At 45.3% G+C, this 26,262-nt stretch overlaps 1 protein-coding gene across 3 annotated transcripts in view; it reads right to left on the reverse strand.

Annotated features, from left to right (window-relative positions):
- Positions 1-26,262, reverse strand: part of ME3 (malic enzyme 3) — a 231,763-nt gene that overhangs the window by 6,961 nt on the left and 198,540 nt on the right. For all 3 annotated transcript variants that reach the window (XM_001175318.5, XM_508682.7, XM_054662581.2), the window contains 4 exons: positions 17,014-17,123; positions 2,220-2,317; positions 1,808-1,921; positions 71-176 (listed from right to left, as the gene is read on the reverse strand). In XM_001175318.5, coding sequence (XP_001175318.2) covers positions 71-176; positions 1,808-1,921; positions 2,220-2,317; positions 17,014-17,123 — 428 coding nt within the window. The remainder of the gene's footprint in view (positions 1-70; positions 177-1,807; positions 1,922-2,219; positions 2,318-17,013; positions 17,124-26,262) is intronic.

Genomic DNA, 26,262 nt, shown 5'->3' on the forward strand with positions numbered 1-26,262 from the left:
CCTCTGTCTCTCCATCTGCAAGTCAAGAGGGTTAGCTGGGCTGGGTAGTGGGTACCCTCCCTCCTCCTACCTATGATGGCTGTGGGCTTCACCAGCCTCACCACCTCCTCCAGGGAGTTGACTTCAGGATGGTCTTGGGCAAACATCTCCTTTTCATGGTTCAGGTGGCTCCTCCCCTACAGGAAAAGGAACACAGAGCAGTTGTGGTCGTGATGGCCTGTTGGGTAGGAGTACAGATGCATTTGGAAACTCTGAGAGCATTTCCTTGAGCCCCATGCTTTGGTTTGAGCTGTCAGATGTTTTGGGGCCCATCTTCTTGACTACATTTCCTGGCAGAACCTATGGTGGGACATAAGTGTGAGAGTGGGGTGTGTGTGTGTGTGCATGTTTCTTTAACCCAAACCACATATGGAGAATCCATAAAGAATTTATTTGAGCTGTTAGGATTATGGCTTCCTGGGCCAGGACAGAAAGGCTTTTGGGCAATGCCTGAGTCTCACCAAGACCCTTTGGCCCAAGGCATCCAGCACCAAGCTCAGTTGAGGGATGGGGACCTGTGCCACCCAGGGTCAGGGAGCTAATTTGAATATGCTTATAAGAGCCATTAATTCCCCTGTGAATAATACTAAACTAAGCTCCAGGAAGGTCTTAGAATGACAGGCCATGCCCAACCAGCTCCAGTTCCTTCCATTTCTTCAAATGGAAGTTGGTAGGTTACAGGATGGCATAAGTGCTGGTAAATGGGTTCAGATGCTTTTGATGAGTGCTTTGGATTAGCTGGCCTCATAGGAACCAGTGCAAAGATGTCAGCTTTGAGAGCTCCTTGGCTAGGGTTGATGGAATGAGAAAAATGATGTTGAAAGATGGATAAGAGGGAAGAGTGGCTGTCTCTGGCAGCTTACACCTGTGGCCAGATTATGCTCTGGAAAGACGTAGGGGTGGGTGGGAAGAGGAATCTCCAAGGCTAAGTTCCTTTCAGCAGAAATCTGGCCCCATATGGAACAATAGGAAGCTCAATTCTGCTGAGGATCTCTGCCATTCTTGGTCAATGTCCTTATGTACTTCCCCTGTTCCCATCTCTGCCATAATTTTTCATCTCTCACTGACATTCTATGTTAGTGAAATTCTGGGAATTAAAGCACTGAGTGTAGCTCTAATGGAGGGGTCCTTCAGTTGTGTCTCTCAACACATGCTAGCTGGAAGCTGGACTGTTTCTCTCTCATTCATTCTTTCACTCATGCCTCACACATTAATTATGCACTTACCATGTGCCAGGCATTGATATCAAGACTAGTCTAGTGGGGAAACTGGAAAGGAACAACTTCTCTACAGTGTGGTAAGTACAATGTATGGAGCATAGATGCAGGAAATAAGCTTTTTGGAGGGGGTAACATTTGAGCACTATCAGAAGATAAGGAGGAAACTGGGAAGGGGTTAAGGGTTGAGAGTTGGCATGTGGAAAAACAGAGGAGAGCAATTCAGGCAGAACAAGATGTGTAAAGATGTGGAAGACAGAGAGCAGGCTGCTTTTGGAAACTATGATTTAATGTGGCTGGAGGCTAGTGCAAGTCAGGAAGTGGTGGGGGACAAGACTAGAAGGGGCACACATCTACACACTTGTACAAACTTTTGGACAGAAGCAATTAAGGCTACTTTGGGATGAATCTTTTGCTTTGGAGCTTAGGCCATTGCCCTCATTTTGCTCTCTATTCTGTTTGAGCAGTTGACTTCTTGGAGACCTCTTCCAGTCCAGTTCCTGGGAGCTATAAGGTGTCAGGAAACCCCCAGGTCTCCAAACTGACAGTACCTTGACAATGAGCCCTTTAGAGTCCACCATCCAGATCTTTCTTGTGGCCTCTTCCTTCGGTACACCTTCTTTCTCTAGGGCCATGACAAGGAGGTGGGCAATGCCCATAGCTGCCTGGAAGGTACCATAGGGTAGATGTTCAGACACAGGGCAAACAGCTGCTGAACATTTATCTGATGTCTTGCCATAAGGACCCCCTTTTCTTTCCCCCACCTCCATGACTCCCAGGAGGCCCAATTAAGTCCTTGCCTTGAGACACCCAATTGTCAGAGCCTAGGCAGCTGCAATGATCACAATATGTCTGTGCTGCTTCCTCTTTTCAGAACCCCAGAATGCCTCCCTTTTTTGATATGCTTCCACTCATTCTTATTCTCTTCCTGGAGCAACAAAAGAAACCCTCAATGCCACATACCTCGCCTGCACCTTGGAAAACAAACACGTGATTGGAAAGCTTGTTCTTGGTGATTCGCAGAGCAGCCAAGATCCCTGCCACAGCAACGGAGGCTGTGCCTGAAACAGAGTGGCCTGAGATCAACCTCTGGCCACAGGCCCCCAGCTCCCAAGAGAAGACCCTTGGCAGAGTTCCCCACATCTGGGACTGTGGAGGAACAGGCAACTTTTCTTAGCCCTTATGCCCTGTAGGCATGCAAGTTTTGGTGCAAATCCATGCTCTCTTTTGCAGATAACTTTTTTGTTGTTGAAGTTGAGAAACAGCTCCTGATTTGTTACTTGACCCCATAAGATGGGATCAGATAGCCAGGTGCTGCTACCATCATCATTCATAAAGAAAATGACAAGGGTAAATATAATGGAAGACAAAAAGAAGCATGAGCCTCATAGAATTATATAAGGGCTAAATGGATAAAAACATTAAAAAAAATGAGAATACAACCTGACCATGAGGCATTAAATGACCATATGGCCTGAGCTGCCCATCTTATCTATCAGGTCATAAGGTTGGCTGTGTCTGGTCCCACACCATCATCAAATGGCTTGAGTATGTCTGGAAGGGACAAGTAAGTTGTATGAGTAGGTGGCTCAGATTCATTTGAGCCACTGCTACATGACTTCTTCTCCCTGAATCCACATCTAAGGCCTCACTGGGGATTCCTTAAGAGCAGCTGACCAAGGAGAAAAAACTTGGGCTTGGTTTACAAGTTGTTGTGAATAAATGTTGGCACCAACTAGAAGTGTAAGGTGGCAGCTTCACAGCCCCAATAAAAGGTAATGGTGAAGGACAGTGGACATGACTTCAAGTGGTAAATTTAGTTGTATACTTTGGTCCAGGGGATGGTTAGCACTACATTGATTCATGAGCAGTTGCTAATGGTTTAGCTGGATGATCAGGGACTTGGAAAGAACAAAATAGCAAGATTGGTGATAAGGAGGTCTGGGGAAAAGGTAGGTGGATGGACCTCTTGGGATAGGTACAGAGTAAGAGGATATTTGTGCCCCATGTGAGAGTTTATCAAAGGACATGATGAAAACAGTCTTTCAATAATCAGGTGGACAAAATGGCATGACCTATGTATGTTAGACAGCATCTTTCTTTAGTCACCCAGGGTTTGCTTAATGGACTTATGCATAAAACAGCCATGGTGGTAAGGATGGAGGCTATGCATGGGCTTCCTCTTACCAAGCTGGCCTGATACTGTTACTGTTGAATGATTAACCTGTCAAACACAGAGAACAATGCTGAGCTCCTTATGGGCACCATTCCCTGGGGGGGACCATCCACCTGGTGGCAGGATGATTGCAATGGACTACTCCCATCATGGACAGGAAAGAAATCTGTCCTAACTGGAGCAGATATACATTCTGGATATGGATTTCTTTCCTCGTCTGTAATGCTTCTGCCAGCACCATCATCTATGGATGTCTGGAATACCTATTTGCCATCCAGATATATTACAGACAGCAAGGCTTTTAATCAAGGACTTTACTTCACAGTAAAAGATGGGCAGCAATATGCTCATGCCTATGAAATTCACTGGTCTTAACATGTACTCAACTACTCAGGAGCAGCTGGCTTAGTAGATCAGTAGAATGGCCTACTGAAGAATTACTTAAGACTTAAGTAGAAGCAACACCTTATGGAGATAATGAGCTTCTGTTTTATGGGATGCAATTTATGATGACTTAGCAAGCAAGACATTGTGTTTTTCTCTCATAGCCAAAATGTATGGGTCTAGAAATCATGGGGTGGAAATGGGAGTGGCTCCTCTTACCATTTCACCTAATAACCCACGTACAGAATTTTTGCTTCCTGTCTCTTTAATTTTGTGCTCTACTGGATTGGAGGTCTTAGTTGCCAAGAAGGAAATACTTCCATTAGGATTTATAACATGGTTCTATTGAATTTGGAGTTGAAACAGCTCCCTGGCCAGCTGGGGCTCTTCATGCCACTAAATCAGTGGGCAAAGAAGGGGATTACTTTTCTGGCTGTTGTGATTCATCCTGATAATCAAAGGGACAGTGAGGACAGGGAGGACTATGTCTGAAGCTTAGGGGAGTCTTCTAGGGGAGTATCTTCATATTTCTATGCTCAATAGTAAATATTAATAAATATATTGCAAGTAAGGATATTCAGGACTATGGAGGATTCAGATCCTTCAGAAATGAAGGTTTGGGTCACTCTACTGGGTAAAGAATCCCGGCCACCTGAGGTCCTGTCTGAGGACAAGAAAACATGGAATGGAAGGTTGAGGAAGAAATTTATAAAAATCATCTTTGACTTCATGACTGGTTACAGAAACAAGGAATGTAGCAGCTATGCATATTTTTCTTCCTTGATCATAATGTGACTATATATAATGGTACACATGGGCTAATTTCTTCTCCCTTCTCCTCCCTATTATTTTATATAAGTTCTGTTGGAGGTTAATTCCACATGTTAGTCTTTAGATAACAGAGTTTTCAAATGTGACTGAATTTTATGAGCTATTAATTCTGCTTAGAGGTGGATACAGTGACTGTCTTCCAGAGATGACCAAAATGTCTGTTGGGACATTGTCTATCCCCATGTTGGAGAAAAGGTGAGAATGTCTTCATTTGTTGGAAAAATAGTTGAATGTTGTGAGGCATTTTGTTAGAGTTTTTTTTTTTTTTTTTTTTTTTTTTTTAAATTTCAGACAGAATCTCACTCTGTTGTCCAGGCTGGAGTGCAATGGTGTGATCTCGGCTCACTGCAACCTCTGCCTCCTGGATTCAGGCAATTCTCTTGGCTCAGCCTCCTGAGTAGCTGGGATTACAGGCACCACCACCATGCCCAGCTAATTTTTTGTATTTTTAGTAGAGACAACGTTTTGGCGTGTTGGCCAGGCTGGTCTCGAACTCCTGACCTCAGGTGATCTGCCTGCCTTGACCTCCCAAAGTGCTGGGATTACAGGCGTTAGCCACCACACCTGGCCAGAGTTGTTTTTGTTGTGTGGAAGTACACATGTGCCAGACAGTGTATATGGATGCTGGGTAGCCAGAAGGATGGACTGTACCAATTATTGGGTAATTGTTTATTAGCTTCTTTACACTGCTTTGTCTGCAAACCACTTTTCAGCTTTGCCAACTTGCTCTATGCTGGGCTCTGCCAATAGTAGGTGCTAGAGGGAGACAAAGGCTAGATGAGGGGGATAATATGCTTCCCCCCTATCACCCCAGCATCATCCATCTTGTTAGGATTGCAAGGTAAAATGTAGGACACTTTGTAAAATTTGAATTTTAGATAAACAACAAGATTTTTTTAAGTATAAGTATGTCCTATGCAATATGAGCATAAATACACTAAAAATTATTTGTTTCTAACACCAAAATTTAACTGAGTGTCCTGCATTTTGGTTTTGCTAAATCTGGCAGCCCCACAGCCTTAGTTCTTCAACTCCATGGCAGCAGTTTGTTCCTGAAGCAGAAGTTGAACCCAGTTTGCAGTTTGGCTGTCACTGAGAGAACTAGTCTCATAGCTGCCACTCAGTGACACCAACGCCACTAACTGCCACCTCCTCTTTCCTTTGTTCCCTTAGCCTCAGAAGTTGTAGCAGATCCTTAGTGTTTCTTTTTTGGCTTTTGAATTCTTTAATAGACAATTAACATTTTAAAAAATATTAAGTGTTCTCTATTAAAGCAAGTGGTATAGACTCTGATACAGAGAGCTCACAATAAAGTAATCACAATCAGCAACACTCCACGATGGTGAAACCAAAACAAAACAAAGCAAAAGGAAATTAAAGTAGGACTATTTATGGCTTACTACATTTGGATAATTAAAAAAATTGTTGTCATCTATGGCTGGTGAGGGAGGAATGAAAAGTAAAATGTTCCAATATACTTTGTGTTTTAAAGTGCTACAATCTTTAGTGGAGAACTGTTTCCCCATCTAGAGCAAAGGCATAAAATATTTTTGCCCTTTGACCTTATACTTCTACTTTTGAGAATCTCTATATAGAAAAGTCCAAAATGTATATACTAGGATGTTTATGACAGTGTTATTTATAATACAGAATGGCTGGAAATAACCTACACATCTAACAGAGGAGTAATGATTAAGTAAAGTAGCCAGTGTAGACACAGTAGACTGTTTTATAGCTATTAAAAATGATCATCATGAATATTATGCAGCAACATGGAAAATGCTGTGAAGCTAGTCACTAACATCAGATATTGTTCCAAGTACTTTATATGTCTTAACATGAAGACAGTTATTCATTTAATCCTCATTATTGCCATCCTCATTTTACAGATTGGGAAAATAAGGTATGGTTTGCTGAATTGTACAAGATCATATAACAGAGCCAGGATGTGAATCCAGGGAATCAAGCTCTAGGGCCTGTGTGCTTAAGCACTAACCTATGTTCCATTGAGTTGGCTGGAAGGAAGAGAACATTAAATAGTATGCATATGATGATTCTAATTGTAATGTATCACACACATAGAATCCAGAAGGAACTTACAAAATACTAATGGTTGCAGGGTGGGAGTATGAGTGAATTTTCTATATTGTCTGTTTCCAGTTTTCCAGGTGGCTTATTTTTAGCTAGCTCTGGGGTGGGCCTTCTCCTAGATTTATACTTGGCTCAGTGGCTGAGATAGGGGGTACAGCAAACAGTTGGTGGCCAATAAGTGCACATTCATCATTGTGGACATCAGAAGGCGGGACTCTATGCAGGATCATACTTCTCAGAAGATGGGGTGCAGGCACCCCTGTCTTCACACAGCTGTGGCCTAGAGGGAGTGCTGAACTGTTGGCAGTGTCACAGAGACAGGGCTAAGGATACTGGGACTTCCTAACATCCTTCCCATGGTCCGCAAAGTACACAGTGTGCACCCTCTGAGGGCCTACAAAGTGACAGGCACCATGCTAGGCACTGTCGAAGACAGATGAATCAAACATGATCCCTGCCATCAGAGAACTCCCAGTTTACCAAAACTTGGGCACAAAACAGTAGAACACAGTGGGTAGTCAGAGATCACTGGAAATTGTTACATTCATTTATTTTTTGAGCATCAATTATGAACCAGGCTCAGGTACTGAGGATACCATGGTAACAAAATAGACCAAGCTCATTTCTGTTTGTAAGGAAAGAAATTACTAAATGATTACAAGTGTGATGGCTTTTATAAAACAGTTGTTCATGACATACTTTTTGTTAGTTTATGTACAGAAAAGTATGTTATCAGTATCAACCTACCTCTGCAGTGCCTCCCCGTGTACTCCATGTACCAGTAGCTTTATTCATTGTTCCCTAAACATATCATGCATGTTTATACTTAGGTACATTTCCCCTGCTATTCTACCTATCTAGAAGACCATTTTGCAGTTCATTATTCCTTAAGACTGCCCAAATGATCAGCAAGACATTCCTTGCTACCCCAGGCATCCTTAACCATGCCTCCTTTTCCCATATCTACCTTTTTATCTAACCTGAATGAAGCTGGACTATATCATGGTCAGGCTCAGCACTGTACTGCATTCAAAAGAAACACCAAGCTGACATCCAAGGAAGTATCAACAAGCAGTTTAAATAGTATTCAAATCACTTAAAGAAAGGGCGAGGAGAATTGCATTGTATGACCCTCTTCTGAAATCCCCAAATCCCCTTTGTCCTTAATTTTCTCCAAAGTCCACTTATTATGTGGAACTCCCCATTTTCTCTGCCTCCCTCCAAGTAACTCCATACTTCTTACTCTCCGCCCATAAAACCCTCTTTCATTTCAGTTCTACGGAGTCAGAATTTGTATTTAAAAAGATCTCCAGATGATTTGTATGCCATTCCAGTTTGAGATGCACTGAACTAGATAGCCTCTCTAGGTGAGGTACTAGTTTCCTGCCATTGTCTAGCGGGAGTTTTCTGCTCATCGGAGTCTGTTTCAGGACAGCCTTTTGCCTCCCTGAAAGGAGGGGTTGCGCAAAGCATTTGCCACCAGATGGCGCCAAAGGTATTCCATCAGAGATGATCTCGCAGACACTACACTCTGGATGGGTCTTTTTTCTTTTTGGGTGTCAACCGTCTTCTGGGGTTATTTGCAGGTTGAATAACTCGGCTTCCTCACAGAAATTCGGTGCTGGATGGGGATTGGAGATCATGGCATTTAACAGTTGTACAGATGAGGAAACTGACAGAGAAAGGTGGCTTGGCCCTGTCAGTCACCCAAAGCAAGGAAACCTGGGGGTTTCCTTCCCAGGTTTGCTTCCATCCCTTCATGATCTCTGCTGCTCAGACAGCCCTTCCTGACTATAGTTGAAGGCAGCAGGAGAGGTGTTATGGGGTTTCTCTGGGGAAGGACGGAGCAGGGTGGTAGCAGAGGCAGAGGGAAGTGAACTTAGGCAGTAGATGTCAACATTCAGCTGTACCTCTGGAAGGGGAGGGGAGCTCAGAACAATGGGAAATCTGATGGGAAAGAGTCACACATTACAATAAAAGGATGCAAGGTCAGCTGCCATTTATTGATCACTCTTACTGTGGCCTTGGCTCTGTGCTATGTGCTTACCAGCACAGCATTTGCTCAATTAATCTTCCCAACAACTCCATGAAGTAGGGACTACTGTGCTCCTATTTTTTGCCCTTAAAAGTGGAGAATGACACTCAAGGGAAATGGAACTAATCAGGACAGAACTTCTGAATCCTATCACCACCAAGTCTTCAGACCCTCTGCCTCCAATGTCCAAGTACTTGCTTTTCCCCCTGTTACCATCGATGCCTCCCTGCTTCTAGCTAAAGCACCACTTGTCTAATGGATCCCATCATTTTTGCCTACTTGTCCCATTGTTCCCACTCCTATTTCCTGCATATTCAATTTTGCCCTCTCTACTGGATCATTCTCATCAGCATACAAATACACTGTAAAACTTCCATCTTTAAAAGGCCCTCCCTTGGTCCTATATGTCCCACCCTATTTCTTGCTCTCCTTTATAGCCAAACTCTTCTAGAGAGCTGAATATATTAACTGCATCTAGTTCTTTCCTCCTTGGTCCCCATGAAACCCAGTCCAATCAAATGACTGACCCACCTCTTGTCAGGGTCCCCAAGTACCTCCAGGTGGCCAAATTCAGTAATCAGTTCTCAGCCTTCTTCTTTCTTGACCTCTCAGCAGCATTTGGTACTGTTGCCCATTTTTTTTCCTTTGGGAAGCTATTTCTGCACTTGGTACAGGCCAGAACTCAAGAGGAAAAACAGTGGTTCTTAAGCTCCAAATTACAAAGTTTGGCAAATAAAGTTATCTCCATCATTAACTTGCATTTTTGGGGTGCTCTTGGGCTATGCACTAGGGGTTTAAAACTGGAAAGGAAGCTACTTAGCTGTTTCAAGGTAACCACTCTGAGAAGCCCATGAGTCCAGGGATGTGCTGGAACATGACTTGTGCCCATAAATGCCATGGGCAGCTGAAAGTGTGGCTGGTTGTTCCTATTCATGGTAAAAGAAAAAGAAGTTTTCTTTTTCAGAGGGAGATTTCCATAATTACATTTCCTGCAAACTGAGTACTTGAGGTTGTAGCTTCAGGAAATAGCACAAAAGGACATGCTGAAAATGTAGTTTCTGCTTTTAATAGTCATATTTGACAAAGTTAAAGGCGTTTCCATGCTGAACAATAGATTATTGGAGGAAAGAATTTACTGCTTTATCAGGTAAGGGAAAACTTCTGACCCAGGCAGCAAGAAGGACAGAAAGAGTTAGGCTCTGTCAGGGTCTGGCCACGGTGGCTTTGGAGGCCTGGATCCCTATTGGGACAGAACAACCTCTGCTATGAGGCCACACCTGCTTCCACGATCCATAAGATTTACCTTTCTACAGTAGATACTGCCATTCATTTATTCATTAGTATGTGCTGAGTGTTTGTTCTGGGCCTTCTCTGGGCTAGGCCTTGAATAAATAAAGACAAATAAAAGTCTTGTTCTCAAATAAAACTCTCAAGGAGTTGCTAGCATAAGTGTTCCAAAAATTCAGATTCCCCTTTATTGGACACCAAGCAAAGGCTTTCTACATTACTTCACTGCAATTTTGTGTCATAAGGGAATTTTCTGGAGCTCCTGGACTCTCTAGAAGGCAGTTCTCTGGCCAATGGAGAAGATAGGGTTAGGCCTGTTTTGCCACAATTTGGAAAGAACCAGAAGGAATGATGATCATCTTCTTGGCTTCTCTGGAGGTTCGGCTGTTGCAACAGCTAAAAGGGGAGATCTCGGAGGAGCCAGATACATGAGATCCACATGAACTTCAGGACTAGGAACAGCCCTGGAAGTGAAGAACAGCCTCAGAATACAGGACTTAGTGAAAAGGAAGGCTTTGGGAACAGAGGAGAGAAAAGGTTAAAGAGACCAGGGGAAGTTTCACGGCAGGGGGAGAGATCAAGGAAAGGCCTAGAACTGCTACTCAGTGTGTGTAGTGGTGGTGGTGGGTGAGAGAGAGGGCAGTTGACCCCCGACAGCTGGAAATAATCCCTGGCATCTTGTAAACAAGACAAATGAGCTGCACGGTCTTCAGAGATGAGCCATTCCTGCCTGTCTGCCTCTTCCCTATTGTGGCATCTGAAGCCTGTGCAAAGTCCCCCACACCTTCCCTCTCCAACAAGGTCATTATCTTCCAGGGATGTATTTTGCATTTCTTGGCTGAGAACCCTACCCCTGGCTCACTTTGAAGCCTTCTGTAAAGTGGGTGACCACCATCCAGTGTCACTCCCAGATCCTGGGGAAGAGTGGGATCATTTAGAGTCTGTGGCTTGGCCCTGGATGCATTATCCTGGGGGAAGTGAAATGAGCCTTTATGGACAAACAGAAAGTAGTGAAGAACAGGAAGAGAATTCTAGGCAGAGGGACCAGCACATTCAAAATCATGGAGTTGGCAGAAAACTCACAGAAGAGTGACTAATACAATGGGCTGGAATAATAGGGAATATGTGGGAAAGGGGAGAAAAGTGAGGTGGGGCCCTGCTTCTCTTCTCCCCAGAGTTCCCCAGTCCTGTGCTCACATGTGGCCCTCTCCTCACCTCCATCAAAATCTCTGCCTTAAGTCTCCTCTTTCCTTCTTCCCTCCCGTATCTGTGTGTCACGAGCCTATTAGGCATCAGAGATTATAGTAATAGGTACCATGAACTGAGTACTGCTACATGCCTGTCCCTACCTATACATCACTTCAATCCTTACAACGATTCAGTGCCATAAACGGGTATTGGAAATACTTAGCAAGGAATTGGCATAGGCTGCAACCAACCATAACAGATGCTGGCCTTATAAAAAAACCCTGACCATTCTGATGGTACTAGCTGATGAGCAGTTGTGGCTGTTAAAACTGTTAAGTCCATTTTACAGATAAGGAAAGGAAGGTACTGAGAATTTCAGCCACTTGTCCAAAGCCACAAAGCAGGAAAATGGGGATTCAGACCTAGGCTTGTCTTGGTGAAATGTCTGATTGTTAAGCATTGGACTCACAGGGGGTGCTAATAGCCTGACATAACACACAGGAGCCTTTATGGGCGTCTGGCCTGGAGATTTAGCAGGATTGGTGGACAATGCAGGTCCAGGGAAGGCTGGCCAGGTGGAGGATGCTGCAGAGCTGATGAGCCAGTGGGGCTTTCCTGGCTCCAGCCATGCTGTGTGGTCAGCTTGCACGTGGAGGCCAGGGACCCGTGGAAACTGGGTCAGCAGCACCCTGGACCTGGCCCCTTGTGTGGCTCTCCTTCCTTCCCCTGTCCCCAGTGTGACCATTCCCACTGCCTTTCCCCTTCTAGGCCTTTCTTTCCTCCCTAAGAGCAGAGATGCTTCTCTGGTCCCAGCTGAAACAACAAAAGTCACCTGAGCCTCTGCCTTTTCCAAAATTCCTGAGAGGCTGCCAGCAATGAGTCAGTGCATTGGCAGCTCTGATCACCAAGGACCAGCCTGGGCCTGGGCCAAGGCTTTATGTGGGTCTGAGCTGGGGTGGGAGGCAGAGATGATGAGAAGCCCTGGGGAGCTCTCTTCAAGTGCTGGGGCTTCAGAGGCCCAGCCCCTTGGGGTCAGTGATTCTGAGCACATGGTACAGTGGGACTGGTTGGGAGACAGTCAAATAATGTGCCCTGGGCTCCTGCTCTGCACCAGGCATGGCCCTGCCCTCTGGGAGATCAGTAGAGTGGAGCTCCCGAGGATTGAATTCTATCTATCCACTGAGGATGTGAGGCTAGGCTGGTGTTCAGAGTAGGTAGCATGACCCTAGTCTCATTTTCATGTGGGTTGCTCGATTCCAGCCCTCTCCATGTGTGGTTCCCAAGAAGATTCTGAGACTCTGTCTCCAGCTCCCACGTGTGGTGTGATTTGGTTTCTGTTTACGACTATGATTCTGCATCACTTCCTCCTCCTTCCCACACTCCCTCTCACCCCTTCACTCCCAACCCTCTGTGGTTCTGTGCATGGAGATGCTCCTCTCCCATTATGAGCATGGCTTGTAGTCTTAAGTGGCATTGCTCCTTACTTTGTATTTGGAGATAAAGGGGGACCATTCCAGCATGGGCTGTATCTTCCATGTTGGCTCATTAGTCCTGGAATTCCTTACCAGTCTTCTCATTGTCTGCTTAATAATGAGACTACACATCACAGGCTTCTGGCCTGGACCCATCCCTAACCAGCTTGTGACCATGGGCCTCATCTTCAGGTCTGCATTCTATAGGAGTTAGAGGAAGGAATGGGAACGATGGGGAGGGCAGGATGAGAGCAGCAGGATGCCAGGGAGCAGTGACACCCACACTGTTTCAGCAGGGTCTGGAATTTCATCCTTGACGAGAAGATACCCTCCACCACTTCACACGTGCAGGAGCAACAGGCAGCCTGATGCCATGGAGAGAGTGGAGAATTCCAAGTCAGACATAATGGGGTTCCAGTTCCAGCTTTGTGTCTGTCTGGCTGTGTGGCCGTGAGCAAGCTTTAACCCCCTGGGCTTCAGTTTCCTCATTAGTGACGTGGGACAGCTGTGTTTGTCCCCCAGTGAGGGAGTGGGGGATGTTGCCAGGCACTTGTAAGATAGTGAGGATGAAAAGCACTTTCAACCTTAAGTTCTGTGTGCATGCAAAATGTTATTTGGTACAGTTTGGGTCCCCTGGAAGCAGATTCTGAGTTATACTGGAGTGTTCAGGATGTTTTTAGGAAGTGCCCTTGTGGGAAGGAAGGGAAGGAAGCAGAATGAGTTGAGAGGGAAGTTGAGCTGTGATGCAGGCCCCAAAGCCTCAGCCAGCTCCATGGGGAGCTTGAGTTGTCCTGCACTGGGCTAAAATAGTTAAGCCTTCATATTCCCTCATCACTGGGTGAGGCCGGGCCCTGGTGGGATGGCGAGGTGGCTCTCTCTCTCTGAGGCTCTGCATGATGTGCTGACAGCCTTGCTGTCAGCTGGGCAACAAGTCTTTCCTTGAAGGAGGATCTGGGTGGCGCATGCTCCTGCCCACCTCTTTATGGTTGTTAATGATATGGTCACACCTAAACATCAGGCTGAGCTGATCAAAGGCTGGTTCTTACAGGGCTCCTGCCATTCCAGCACTATTTGCCAGCTGTCCTCATGAGTTCTAGATTGATGGCTTTAGTCTTGAATTTCTGAGAAAAGAATGGGAAGTCCTTCTTCTCTTTGCTCTGGGACCCAGAAAACCATCCCACTTGGTTTTGCCTGGGAGCAAAATTGGCTATAGAGGCAAGACACAAAAACCAATGAATGTAAACAAATGGATTGATTTAATTAAAAACAAACAGCTCCATGTGTCTGCATGTGGGGTACACTTGTGAATATGTATGAGCACATGTAGAGGTGCATTTATATGTGAGCACAGTCAATCCTTGAACAACATGGGGTTGAGCTGCGTGAGTCCACTTATATGCAGATTTTTTCAATACATATATTTTTTAAAATTTTGGAGGTTTGTAACAATTTGCGAACACTCACGGATGAACTGTGTAGCCTAGAAATATCAAAAAAATTAAGAAGTTAGGTATGTCATGCATACATAAAATAGGGATAGATACTAGTCTATTTATGTGTTAATCCACTACTGATGTTATTAGTAAGGCTTCTGGTCAACAGTAGGCTATTAGTAGCTAAGTTTCTGGAGAGGCAAAAGTTATGCAGATTTTTGACTGTGTGGGGCATTGGCACCTGTAACCACCACCTTGTTCAAGGGTCAGCTGTACATGAATGATGACCTGGATAACAGAGAGGCTGCAGGGGCAGGTGTCCAGTGTAGACATACTCAAATGAACAGGTGGGTGTGCTTATGAGGATGTCAGTTTGTGTGTGTAGACATCATTCTTATATTCTTTAAACATTTATTAGGCATCTATCATGTAGGAGGCTCGGTGCTGGGAGCTGGGGAACAAGAATAGATAAGGCATGGTTCTTGCCTCCAGAAGCTTATTATCTTCTGGGAAGGCAGACAATGCAATACAGGCTTTTGGGGTACAATGAAGTAAGAGAACTGACAGAGGGGAACACCTGAGGGGCACCCAAATCAGACTGAGGGAACAGGGGCTGATGGGCCTTCCCTGGGCAGGAGACCCTGGAGCTGAGTCTTTAAGGGTGAGTAGGAATTACTCAGGTAAAGATGATGGGAAAGGGTGAGCAGGGCTTTCAAACACAGAAAGAAATGGCAGGTAAGGAGGTCAGAGGAGTAAAATAAAGGGAAGGGCAGAGAGCAGAAGAAAGATCCCGAAGTCTTATATTTTCATTGAAGGGGTGCGAACTTTCTCATGAAGAGAGGGTGGCATAGTGAGTGATACTTTCATCTCAGAGGCACATTATCGGAGCAGTTTGGGGGCGGATGGGCCTGGGGGGCTGCAGGGCCTGGCCGTGTTCCTGTGCCTGTGTTTAGGAGGATGTATACACATGTGGCTGTCTGTGTGTCTGTACAGCTGGAGGCTGTGCACCAGGTGTGCCGCCTGCATGGACTTGTTTTCCACTTCCACCCTCTGGCCTTGGCAGCCCGGTGGGCTCAGGGGACTGGCTGTCCTGCTGCTGATTCATGGGTGAATTCATGCTGGGGAGCCGGTCAGGCTCTAGCAGGCAGGTGCTTCCTCAGGGCCAAGGCACACTCCCACCTGCTGAGCTGACAATGAGGAGAGTGAGGGCAGTGAGAGAATGCTTCCCCCCACCAGCGCATCTTCCTGGACTGCACAGCCCTGTCTGCGAAGTGTCCTGGCTTGTGTGGGTGAGGCCTGTCCCAGGCCTATGCAACAGGGTAAGGGAGAGACAGAATGGAGAAAGGCTGGCAGGGGGCACCATGTCCCAGCTTTCTCTTTTGGGTCTCCCCTCCCTCTGGATACCCACTCTTCAGGCACTGAAGTCATATATTTTAAACTAAATTTTCTAATAGTGTGTTCTAACTGTGCTATCTTGCCTCTTGAAAATGTATGACAAATACAAAAAGTCATCTATCACATTTCTTATACCCTGTAATATGGACCATAATGGGGAAAAAAGGGCAACTTGGTTTGTAATATAAGATCTGGGAATGGCATGGTGAATGGTTATAGACTGCAATTTAGAGTCTGAATGCCTGGGCTCAAATCTCAACTGTATGCTTAATGGCTATAAAAGTTACTTACTCTTTTTCTGTCTCAGTGTTTTCATTCATAAGACAGAGATGCTAATGTCTCATCGGTTTAAAACTGTAGAGTGCTTAGAACAGTGCCCGATATACAATAAGCATTCAGCGATTAACCTTAGCTATTATTACCTGAGTTTGAGTTCTTTTAGATCTATCCCTGACTCACTTGAAGAAAAGTTGTGACTTCTTTGGGCCTCTGGAGAAGTCATCTGCAAAATGAGAAGTTGGCCAACCTTTAACAATCCAGGGCCAACACCTGTCTCTTGCCAACTTATTCTTTCCACCTGACATGGATCTTTGATTTTTAAAAGATTGCTTGGCAAACTTCATTTGTTAAAACATCATCAAGGTTTCTCTCGGACTTTACAAAATGCTAGGAACAGCTCACAGTGCTCCTTCCTGTGCACTTCTAGATCAAGTGAGATGAATCCCTTTCCACTCCAGCTTTGGACACTGGTAACTCCACAGTAAGAAGCAAGTACCTTCCGATATTTCTGGGTCACAGAATAGATGACCAGAGGGAACCTGAACTAGAAGCTGCTTCATGTTGGCTTTGGAAGGCTCTGGGTTCCTGGTGTCAGTGTCTCTCTCAGGGTCATTATGAGCAACAAACACTTCAGTCAAAACCAGAGAAGGAATTGTCCTGACTTCCTGACAGAGACACGCCTTGTATTTGGAAAGTCTAAAAGCAAGTTATTATGGCTGGGGAAGGCCATTTTTATGGTGATTGGTGCTTTGGTCTGATGAGTTTTATGGGTTAGTACTTTCTATAGCATTAGCCTTGTAAATTTTCACCATGCTCTTTCAAGGCAGTTGTTATCCTCTCTATTGACTAGATGATGAAACTGTGGTCAGAGAAGTGACTGGTTCACGTTTAACTTGCTAGTGAATTACAGCATTGTTTAGAATTTCTTACATACATTAAATCACATAATTCTTACCTACCTCTGAGGTAGTAATGATCTTCATTTTGTAGAAAAGGAAACTGAATTCAGAGAATTAAGAATTAGCCAAGTAGGAGTTGAATCTAAGTTTAATATTCTTTTTTCAACAGCTGCTGGCAGCAAACCAACTATGGGGTGACAGCCTTTCCTCACCCCTTTGGCATCCCAGTGAGGTTTGAGAATATAAGTTAGTCCCCTGTGGCTTCATCAGGTGGGGTGGAAACCTACCTTGGATGTCATCATTGAACATGCAGTACTTGTTACGGTATTTGTTGAGCAGGCGGAAGGCATTGGCATTGGCGAAGTCTTCAAATTGGATGAGGCAATTTATTCCAAACCTGTGTGGAGGGAGAGGAAGAAACCCATGATTGCCTCCCTGAGGCAGATCCCTGACAGATCCCAGCTTGCACAGTGGGGTGGGGAGGTGCAGGCCTGGGGGTGGGAGGTGGCATGGCTCCTTCATCTGTGTTTTTGCCACTGGCTGGCTCCTGGACTCCTGGGCTTGGAGCTCTGCCTGCCCTATCATGGATGAGGATGGGGAAGGGAGAGAGTAGGACCCTGGGTTTGGTGGTCAACCAAGCCAGCATCACTGTAGCTAAGGTGCGCTGGTGGCTCCCATGGCTGCCATGGCCAGCCCTGGGAGTGACAAGAGGGCCAAGGAGGGGCCTGCCCTCTGTGTAGCCTGTGGCCATCTGAGATCCCAGAAGAAAGTTCACTCCACATCCAAGTGCATGCAGACAGCCCAGCTTCCCCACCACAAGTAGGTGGGGAGCCCCTGCATCCTCCAAATATCTCTCTTGCTGGACCCTGAGGCCTGGAGCTCCTCCACTAGAGACTTCTCTGGCACCAGGCATTGTTCTCTGGTAAGATGAAAGGATGGTTAGGAAAGGCCACTGCATCAAGACACTGTTATCTACTAACATCTTGGTGAAGTTGTTCTCCAACTTGCAGGTATAGAAGAATCAGTTACTGACCTTGTTTAAAAAGCAGGTCACCAGGCTCACCTCACAGAGTCTCACTCGGAATGTGGGATGGGGTCAGGAACCTGCATTTTGAACAAGCACCCCAGATGGTTCTGATTCTGACAGCCCAGAGAACCCTGAGAAACAATGCCTTGTGGGTGAAGACAATGGCCATTAAGATGCTTGATATGCCTTATTTAAAATCCATGCTAGCATTGCCTCCTAGATTTCATGGCCTTCCCTTAAAAATGACTGAGTTTGTTCGAGTTTTGTAACCTATTTTTCCTTTTAACATTGCCTGTAAGGAAGCTGAGAGTGAAGTTTTTGCTCATTTGCAACAGGCCCCCTCAGCTTCTGTGGGCTTCTGCACACAGATTTCCCCTTTACTCCATTCTTGCTCTTTGATCCTGGTGTTTGACAGTTTTGTTTGTGTCTTTAGCCTTTCTGTAAGCAAGTGTAGTATGGATTATTAAAAACTACTTAATACATGGATAAAAATAGGTTTCACCTCATGGGTCAATTTGTGGCTGAGTAACAGCATCTGAGGTCATGTCATTGAGAAAAAATGTCCTGATTGATCCATAAGAGGTGTCAGGGCATGTAACAGGTAGAAGTGGCCTGCCCTTCCAACCTGGTGTGACCTACAGGCTTGGAAGCAGCTTGGGACTGGCTGTGGAAATATTTATTACCTTGTTAGAGAAGGTGGGTGGGGCACATGCTTGGGGGGCTTCCTGTGCTCTCGGGGCATCTTTCTGATGAGGCTGGTGGCTATGAGGGAGTGAGGAGCACTGAAATGGCCCACAAAACATTTTTTCCAACCTTATAATTTTGTGCATGGCTTATGCTGTCCAGCCCAAATACCAGTGAGTGGGCAAATATTTGTTCCTGCCATGGTCCTTCCAGAAACTTAGCTAGTCAAGGCTGTTGGTAGAAGGACTGGGAGATGGATTCACATTACAGGGGCAGAAACACAGGGGCAGTGACTTGCCAAAGTCCAGTGCTTAGAGTGCTGGGCGTGGGTTAGAAGGCCATAGGCCGGACCTGGCTCTCCACATTCAACTGAGTTACCTGCACATGTCACTTCACCTCTCTATTCTACCTCTCAGTTTCCCATCCATCAGTGGGCACAATAATATCTGCCTGGCTAACATCTGTGAACTATTGTGAGGGTTAAAAGCTGAGGGTGAGGTTTTTCCCCCAGCTTTACTGAGGCATAATTGACAAATACAAATTGCATATATTGAAGGTATACGATGTGATGATTTGATATATGTGTACAGTGTGAAATGATAACCACAACCATGCTAATTACCACATCCATCACCTCATATAGTTACTATTTTGTGTGTGTGGTAAGAAAACTCAAGATCTACTTTCTTAGTAAATTTCAAGTATACAATACAGTATTACTAACTGAAGCCTGAGGGTAATTTTTAGACCATAAAATGCTAAACACAAATGCCATTCTGGCCACAATTCTTCTTCACAGTCATAGAACAAATGCTGATGGAGGTTTGGTGGGGGGCTCACTGTGTCTCCCCACCTACCATCCAGCCCTCTTTTCCTTGTACTATGAATAGAAATGATAAATAAAACCTCCCATGCACAAATATAATGCCATGCTTACCAAGCCAAAATTTATTGTGAATTTCAAGTATTTGGATTGGGTGGGGAGGAACAGAATGTCTTTGGTTGCTGGTGACGTTTTGCTATATATAATTTCTACAAGATTCCCAGTGTTGCCCCACAACTGGCCTGGAGCTAAAATGCTGAAAAGGTCAGACAACAAAACAATGTGATGAACGTTTTCTGTCTCTCTCTCTCTGTGTCTGTCTCTCTCTGTTTCTCTCTCTCTCTCTCAATCTCTCTCTCTCACACACACACACCCCTTTAAGCAACACCACCATTCATTCACTGAGGTAAAAATAAGGCAAGAATTATAAATAAATACCTTTGTTCAGTGCATGATTATTATTTATATTTAATTCAGTTTTATATAAGAAACCCCCCTCCCTCCCATGGAGCAATTTGATGGAATATAGAATAAAACCTCATTAATTGAGGTCACTTTAATCCTAGCTTGGAATTGCATAAGAGGCCATGTGAATCACTCATCCAATAATCTGGACTCATAGTTCCTAGAACTCACTGGATTTAAGGAACCCCAGAACTCCTCTCCACCTTGGGTAACCATCCCCTGGCTGCTTCCTGGACCTTTTATTGCCAGGAACTACTCCTACTCTAGGATTTCACACTGTCCCATCTCAGTCTCTGACCACAGCCTTTCCTTCTATGTCTCTTCACTTCCACTGCACCTGCTGTTTGTCTGCACCAAGACCTCTTCACCATGTTATCCCAGTGCCTCAGGCTCTCCATTATGGCTTTTCATGAAACCAGACCACTATCCAGTCTGAACCAAAGGTGGTTACTTCATGGTGCTACTATCTTAGCACCATCCATTCAACCACCATCCACCTATTCATCTATCATCATCCAACCATCCATCATCCATCCATCCATTTTCCATCCATCCATCATTCATTTATCCATCCATTCATCATCCATCCATCCATCCATCATCCATCCATCCTTGATTTATCCATCCATCCATTCACCCATCCATAAATTCATCCATCCAAACACATTCATTGAGCACCTATGATGATCTGATACTATAGTTTAATGTTTTAGGAAGGGGTGGATTGGATCTATGAAGGAGTTGGTGGAAACTTAATGTTTGGAGTTTGTCTGCCAACTCTTTAAACTAATTAAAAACCAATTAAGAAGAGAAAATTTCAAAGTGGAAATTTAAATGGCTTAGTGGATAAAAAAACGTTTCTCAATTCATCCCTGTACATCCAAATACAGGTAATGAGCTTTCACCATAACACTAATTTAAATGTTAATTATCAATTGCCTTACATATTCATTAAAATGCTAACAACAATGGTAAAAAAAATAGCTAGCTTTTATCTAGTGTTTATTACCTGCTGGGCACCACGATGAGCTCTTTACATACATTATCTTAATTAATCTTCACATCACCTTATGATGTAGGCGCTGTTTCCAGAGAAGGAATCTGGAGCTACAGATTGCAAGTTATTTGCTCACAGGCTATGTACTCTATTGCGCTTGGTAAGTGGTGGAGCTGGAATTTAAATCTGGTTCTGTCTGACTCAAGAACCAGCTTCAGTTTAATTTTGATAGCCTTACAGGTTCTTAAAAAAAAAAGCTAAATAGGTAATAAGGCTGGATTTCTTTCTCCATTGGGAAAGATCATAGGTATGGTGAAGAAAACATTGACCAGGGAGATAGAAAAAATGCAGGAGTCTTGGCTGAGTCCCCTTTCTCTGTCTGGGTCTCAGTTTCCTGGTCTGAGAGCATTGGAGGAGTAGCACAACCTACTTAATATTTGGGGCTGGAATTGAATACTAGAAGCTTCACTCAGATATTTCTACAAGTACAGAGCAGGGAGGTTAGACATTTCTCTGTGAGAGCAACATGTGAGGAAAATATGGGGGGTGAGTGTCTTAGAACCCTTTGTGCTTACACAAACTGGAGGACCAGCTGAGTGAGCAGTGCAAGGCAGCCACCCTCCAGGTCATACTGTGGAACAGAGGCAGGACCCCTCCCAAGAAGCCGTGCTCTCAGCTCCCTACTCAGGGCTCTGGGCAGCTTCCCGATTCTAGTGCTGGCAGCAGCCTGCTGTCTGTCCTTCTGTCCTGCGAGGAGCTCCCCCTTACCGGGGAGGCTTCTGCTTATCTGTCCCCTTTTGCAATTTTGAACTCTTCACCCTCCAGCCCTGGCAGGGGCTGAGGAACATCTGATGCTTCTCCAGTGGAGAATTCCTGCAATGGAGAAAAAGGCACCTTCCCAAGCCACACAGATAGCTTCCCAGACTTCCCAACCCTGGGGACTCAGCTGGGAAATGGCCTTGGAGTGGCCAAGGAAGGCATTCCAAAGCCAGGGCTCACTTAGACACACAAGGCTAATGAGTGGATGTTTGATTTTGTTTTTGTTTTTTTCCTCCAGTACTCAGGCAAGGGGAAGCCAGCAAACAGTGACCTGTGCCTGGGAGTTCTGGAGTTCTGGTGAGCTGTGTGTGACAGTGTGATGATACCCAGGCCACAACCAACAGTGCTAGCACCTGCCACCTGGGATGCATCCTCCCATGGGTAGGAGGGTCTGAGGTGGCTGTTCTGCCCTTCTCCCCAGTGTGTGAACCAAATGCAGAGTGAGGGATGTTGGTGGTGCAAAGCATTCCAGGGGCTGCAGACCTAGTTTCTCTTTTCCATAGGTCAGGACCTGCCATTTTTTCAAACACCTGGGTCTGACCTCTTTCAGGCCTGAACAAACATGAGGGACTTTGTGCTTAGAGCAGGTGAACTTGCTCAACCTGCCTCTAAATAGAATGACTAAAAGCTACCTCTGGTATTTCCATGGTAGTCCACGCTGTTCCCCTCCCCCCAGAAAAAAACCCACATGCAAGACTTCCACAGAAGAGTGTTCATTAAGATTATCAGTTGTCACCCAATGGAAAACTATTTCTTTTTTTATTTCCTTCCAGGAACTAGAACTGACAGAATCATAAAAACTCTTGGTCTTTTTTTTCTATTTTACATATTCCATTAAACTCTAGTCCCTTGAGATGGTCTTAGAGAGAGGTTCTGTGGTTAAGTAAATTTGGAAAACTCTGTGTGTTACACATAGCATACACAATGTGTATTAAAAGCTCTGAAAAATCTTGCAATAAGAAACCTGTTTAACCCAGCATGTTCAAAGCTTATTTGACCAGACACCTTACTCTGTTGCATCTCACCCTCACCACCTATGGTGGAACACACTTTGGGAGACATGGCTCTGCAGGAAGAACTTTGTGCAGGGGGTGCTGGGTGGATTCAGGGTGAGGCCATCTCTCCCCAGGATTACTGCCATTGCTGCTTCTGTCCAGGACCCTACAGTGACTGATTTCACCTCCTTCAAGTTTATTTCCCCTCCCCCAATCCATCTTCCACGTATTTCTAAACACAAGTTTATGTTGGCTACTTATTTTCTGAAAATCCTAAGAGGGCTTCCACTGCCTGTGGGGTTATATCCAAATTCCTTAGGTAGTGTTCATTTTGGCCCCAGCTCTATTGCTGAACACCTACTCAGGTCTTCTGACATTCTAGGCACATTTTCCTGCTTCCTAACCACTGTGGGCCTTTGCACGGTCCCCTGTCTTTGCTCAAGCTGCTGGTTCTCTCTGTCTAGAAGGTCTCTTTTTGTCTAGGCCAACCCCTACTTAAACTGTAAGGCCCAGAGCTTTTTTTTTTTTTTTTTTTTTTTTTTTTTTTTTTTTTTTTGAGAGACAGAGTCTTGCTCTGTCACCAGGCTGGAGTGCAGTGGCAACCTCCTCCACCTCCCGGGTTCAAGCAATTCTCCTGCCTCAGTCTCCCAAGTAGCTGGAACTACAGGCATGCACCACCAAGCCCAGCTAATTTTTGTATTTTTACTAGAGACGGGATTTCACCATGTTGGCCAGGATGGTCTTGATTTCTTGACCTCATGATCCACCCACCTTGGCCTCCCAAAGTGCTGGGATTACAGATGTAGGCCCAGATCTTAAACTGTAACCTCTTTTAAGAAGCCTTCCTTGACACATCTCTTTCCCTACCCTTAAAATAGTGCTAATTCTTGTCTTCTCTGGGCTCCCATGATATTCTGGACATATCTGTAACAATATATGTCACATTGTATTACAATTACTTATTGACATTTCTGTTTCAATTAAAGAAATGTATTCGGCAAGTTATCTTCTTTGTGCGAGAAACTATACTAAGTATGATGTAATAAAAATTCAATTCAACAAACATTTTATGCTTGATATGGTGGCACATGCCAGTCATCCCAGCTGCTCAAGAGACTAAGGTGGGAAGACCATTTGAACCCAGAAGTTCAAGGCCAGCCTGGGTAACATAGTGAGACCCATATCTTAGAAGAACAAAGCAAAACAAAACAAACATTTCAAAGTGTCTACTATGAACAAGGGACTGTACTACTTGCTAAAACCTCACAGATTTCACAGTTGAATAGGGACACAGGAAAATAAAAAAACAGTTGCAATACTCTGTGGCATCAGTAATAATAAAGATATGTGCCAGGTACATGGGAAGCCTCAAAGAGGGCAGGCAGCTCTGCAGCGGGGAGAGGCAATGAGGGCTTCACAGGGCAGGAGATTAGGAGGTGGGGCTTGAAGGAAGAGCAGAGGTTCCCAGACAGACTGTGGATGGGTGCGGATGGAAGGAGGGAGGAGGGCATCTCAAGGAGAGGGAACAGCATATGCATGAGGACTGAGTGAGTATGGTGCCTTCCTGGAGCTGCAGGAAAATACACAGAGCCGGATCTTGCCAGAGGAGGCTGAAGATGGGGAGGACATGGGGAGAAATGAGCCTTGGTGGAATGCAGGAGCCACCCCTTTCATGCCCATGTAAACAGCCTAAGCAATCTGGAGGGCAAGGGGGACCCACTGAGGACTTTAGGCAGGAAGGTGGCGGGTGTTTTAGGAAGTTCATTCTGGCAGAAATGGATGATGGGATGGACAGCTGAGAGGACAGACTGGAGACAAGGAGGCATGGAACTGCAGTGAGAGATTGTGAAGTCCTGGTATTAATATAAGGCAGTGCAGACATGTAGGCAGAGAAGAAGCTGGGTAAAATATGTTAAGGAAGTGAAAAGAGTAGCCTGGAGGAAAGACAAAGTGTGGCAGAGCATAGACAGCTTTGAGATTGAGCAGGTGTGGCTCCATCACTTACTAAATGCATGACCTCAGGAAATGTACTTGATACAAATTTCAGTCTTCACTGATAATAGTGGGCTAATAATACCTCTCTTGCAGTCCTGTTGTGCAAATTAGATGAGATAATGTACATAAAAATCCAGCACACTATAGGCACTGAGTCCTCGGAGGCAATGATTATTAAGGACAGGATTTAATAATAGACCAGATGTGGAGATGAATGAGAAGGAGGAGCCCAGGAAGGGCCGAGGATGGAGGGTGAAGTCCTTTACTCATCAAGGTTGGGGATGGGGAAAGAAAGGCAAACTTACTTGATAAGGCGGAGTTGGCACATGAGGAGTCCCAGGTTCTGTGGAACGTTCTAACGAACGTGTTGATGAAGCAATGGGCTATACATGAGGTCAGCGGAGGGGAACAGGCAGCTCAGGGCACTGTGAGCAGTTGAAGCCATGGGATTGGATGAGGGTTCTCAGGCAGCACCTGTGCACAGAGCAGGGAGGACACAACCCTGGGACACCCTGCATCCACGGAGCAGAGAGAGATAGTGGAAGAAAGTCCAGCCAAGGATAGCGAGCAGGTTGGGCCCACACAGCAGCTGCTACCAGAGCCACGCAATGGGCCGTGGTCGGGAGCATCAAATACTGCCAACATGTCAAGTGAAACAGGGACCACAAAGTGTACATTGGAGTCGTTGTTTAGAGGATCACTGGTGACCTTCGCAGACCACTTTTGGTGGGGAAGGGAGGGAACCATCTGGCATGGGGTTAAAGTGAAAATGGAAGGGGAGGAAATGTCGGTCATCACAAATTTTAAGAAGCTTGGCTGTGAAGTAGGCAGGGTGACAGCTGTTGGGGGAAGTGGGACTGAAGGGTGAATTTGTTCTGGGGATGGGAGGTATACATATGAGATACAGGAGTCAGAATGGAGGGGAGATGAGAGATGACAGGGCTGGTGAGATCCTGAGAGCTAGGAGGAGGTTGGGGCTAGAGCACAGTTAGAATGGGAAGAAGACACAGTCAGATGTCATAGGACAGATAAGAGGCCGTCACAGCACAACTCTGCCACAGACTTGCATGAAGAGTGACTTATTCTGCTGGGGGTGTGAATCAGCAGAGGGGGTCATGTTTTGGGGAGGGATTCACAAGGATGACAGGGAATCTATACCAGGGGTGAAAAAACTGGATACCGTGGATTGGAGAAAGAGGGAATACGGAGCCTGAGAAGGGCAAGTGTAATTGGGCATAATGATTATCTTCAATCATAGGAATGACTGTTTGTGGACAAGGACTTAAGCAGATTGATTTTGTATGGCTTTGAGGCAAAAGCAGAGCCAATGAGTGGAAGTCAGAAGGACACAGATTCCAGTGCCATATAAGGCAGAGATTTCAAACACTGGTTGGAAAGAGACTGCTGGCCACTGGAGGTGAGTCCATGGTCACCGGAGCTCCACTTGGCATGGAAGTCGTGGAAGGGATTTCAGCCCATGATGTGAGGGTGGACCTCTGAGGCCCTTCCCTTCCCAGCTCCCAGACTGGGAGATTCCCTGGTGTGCTGGGGTCTGGCAGCCAGACTGGCAGGCTCCTGAGACTGGGATTCTGGCCTAAGGGGGAAAACTCCCATTGACTCGCAACATAGTCACAGGAAGCAGTAACTTCTAAGCAAAAGTCCCAGGATAATGTGGCCATTCCTCAGTCACAGCTCTGACGGCAAGTCCTGGCCAGACAGAAAACACTCAGG

This window comes from Pan troglodytes, chromosome 9, assembly GCF_028858775.2.
Source record: "Pan troglodytes isolate AG18354 chromosome 9, NHGRI_mPanTro3-v2.0_pri, whole genome shotgun sequence".
In the NCBI taxonomy this organism is placed as follows: domain Eukaryota; kingdom Metazoa; phylum Chordata; class Mammalia; order Primates; family Hominidae; genus Pan; species Pan troglodytes.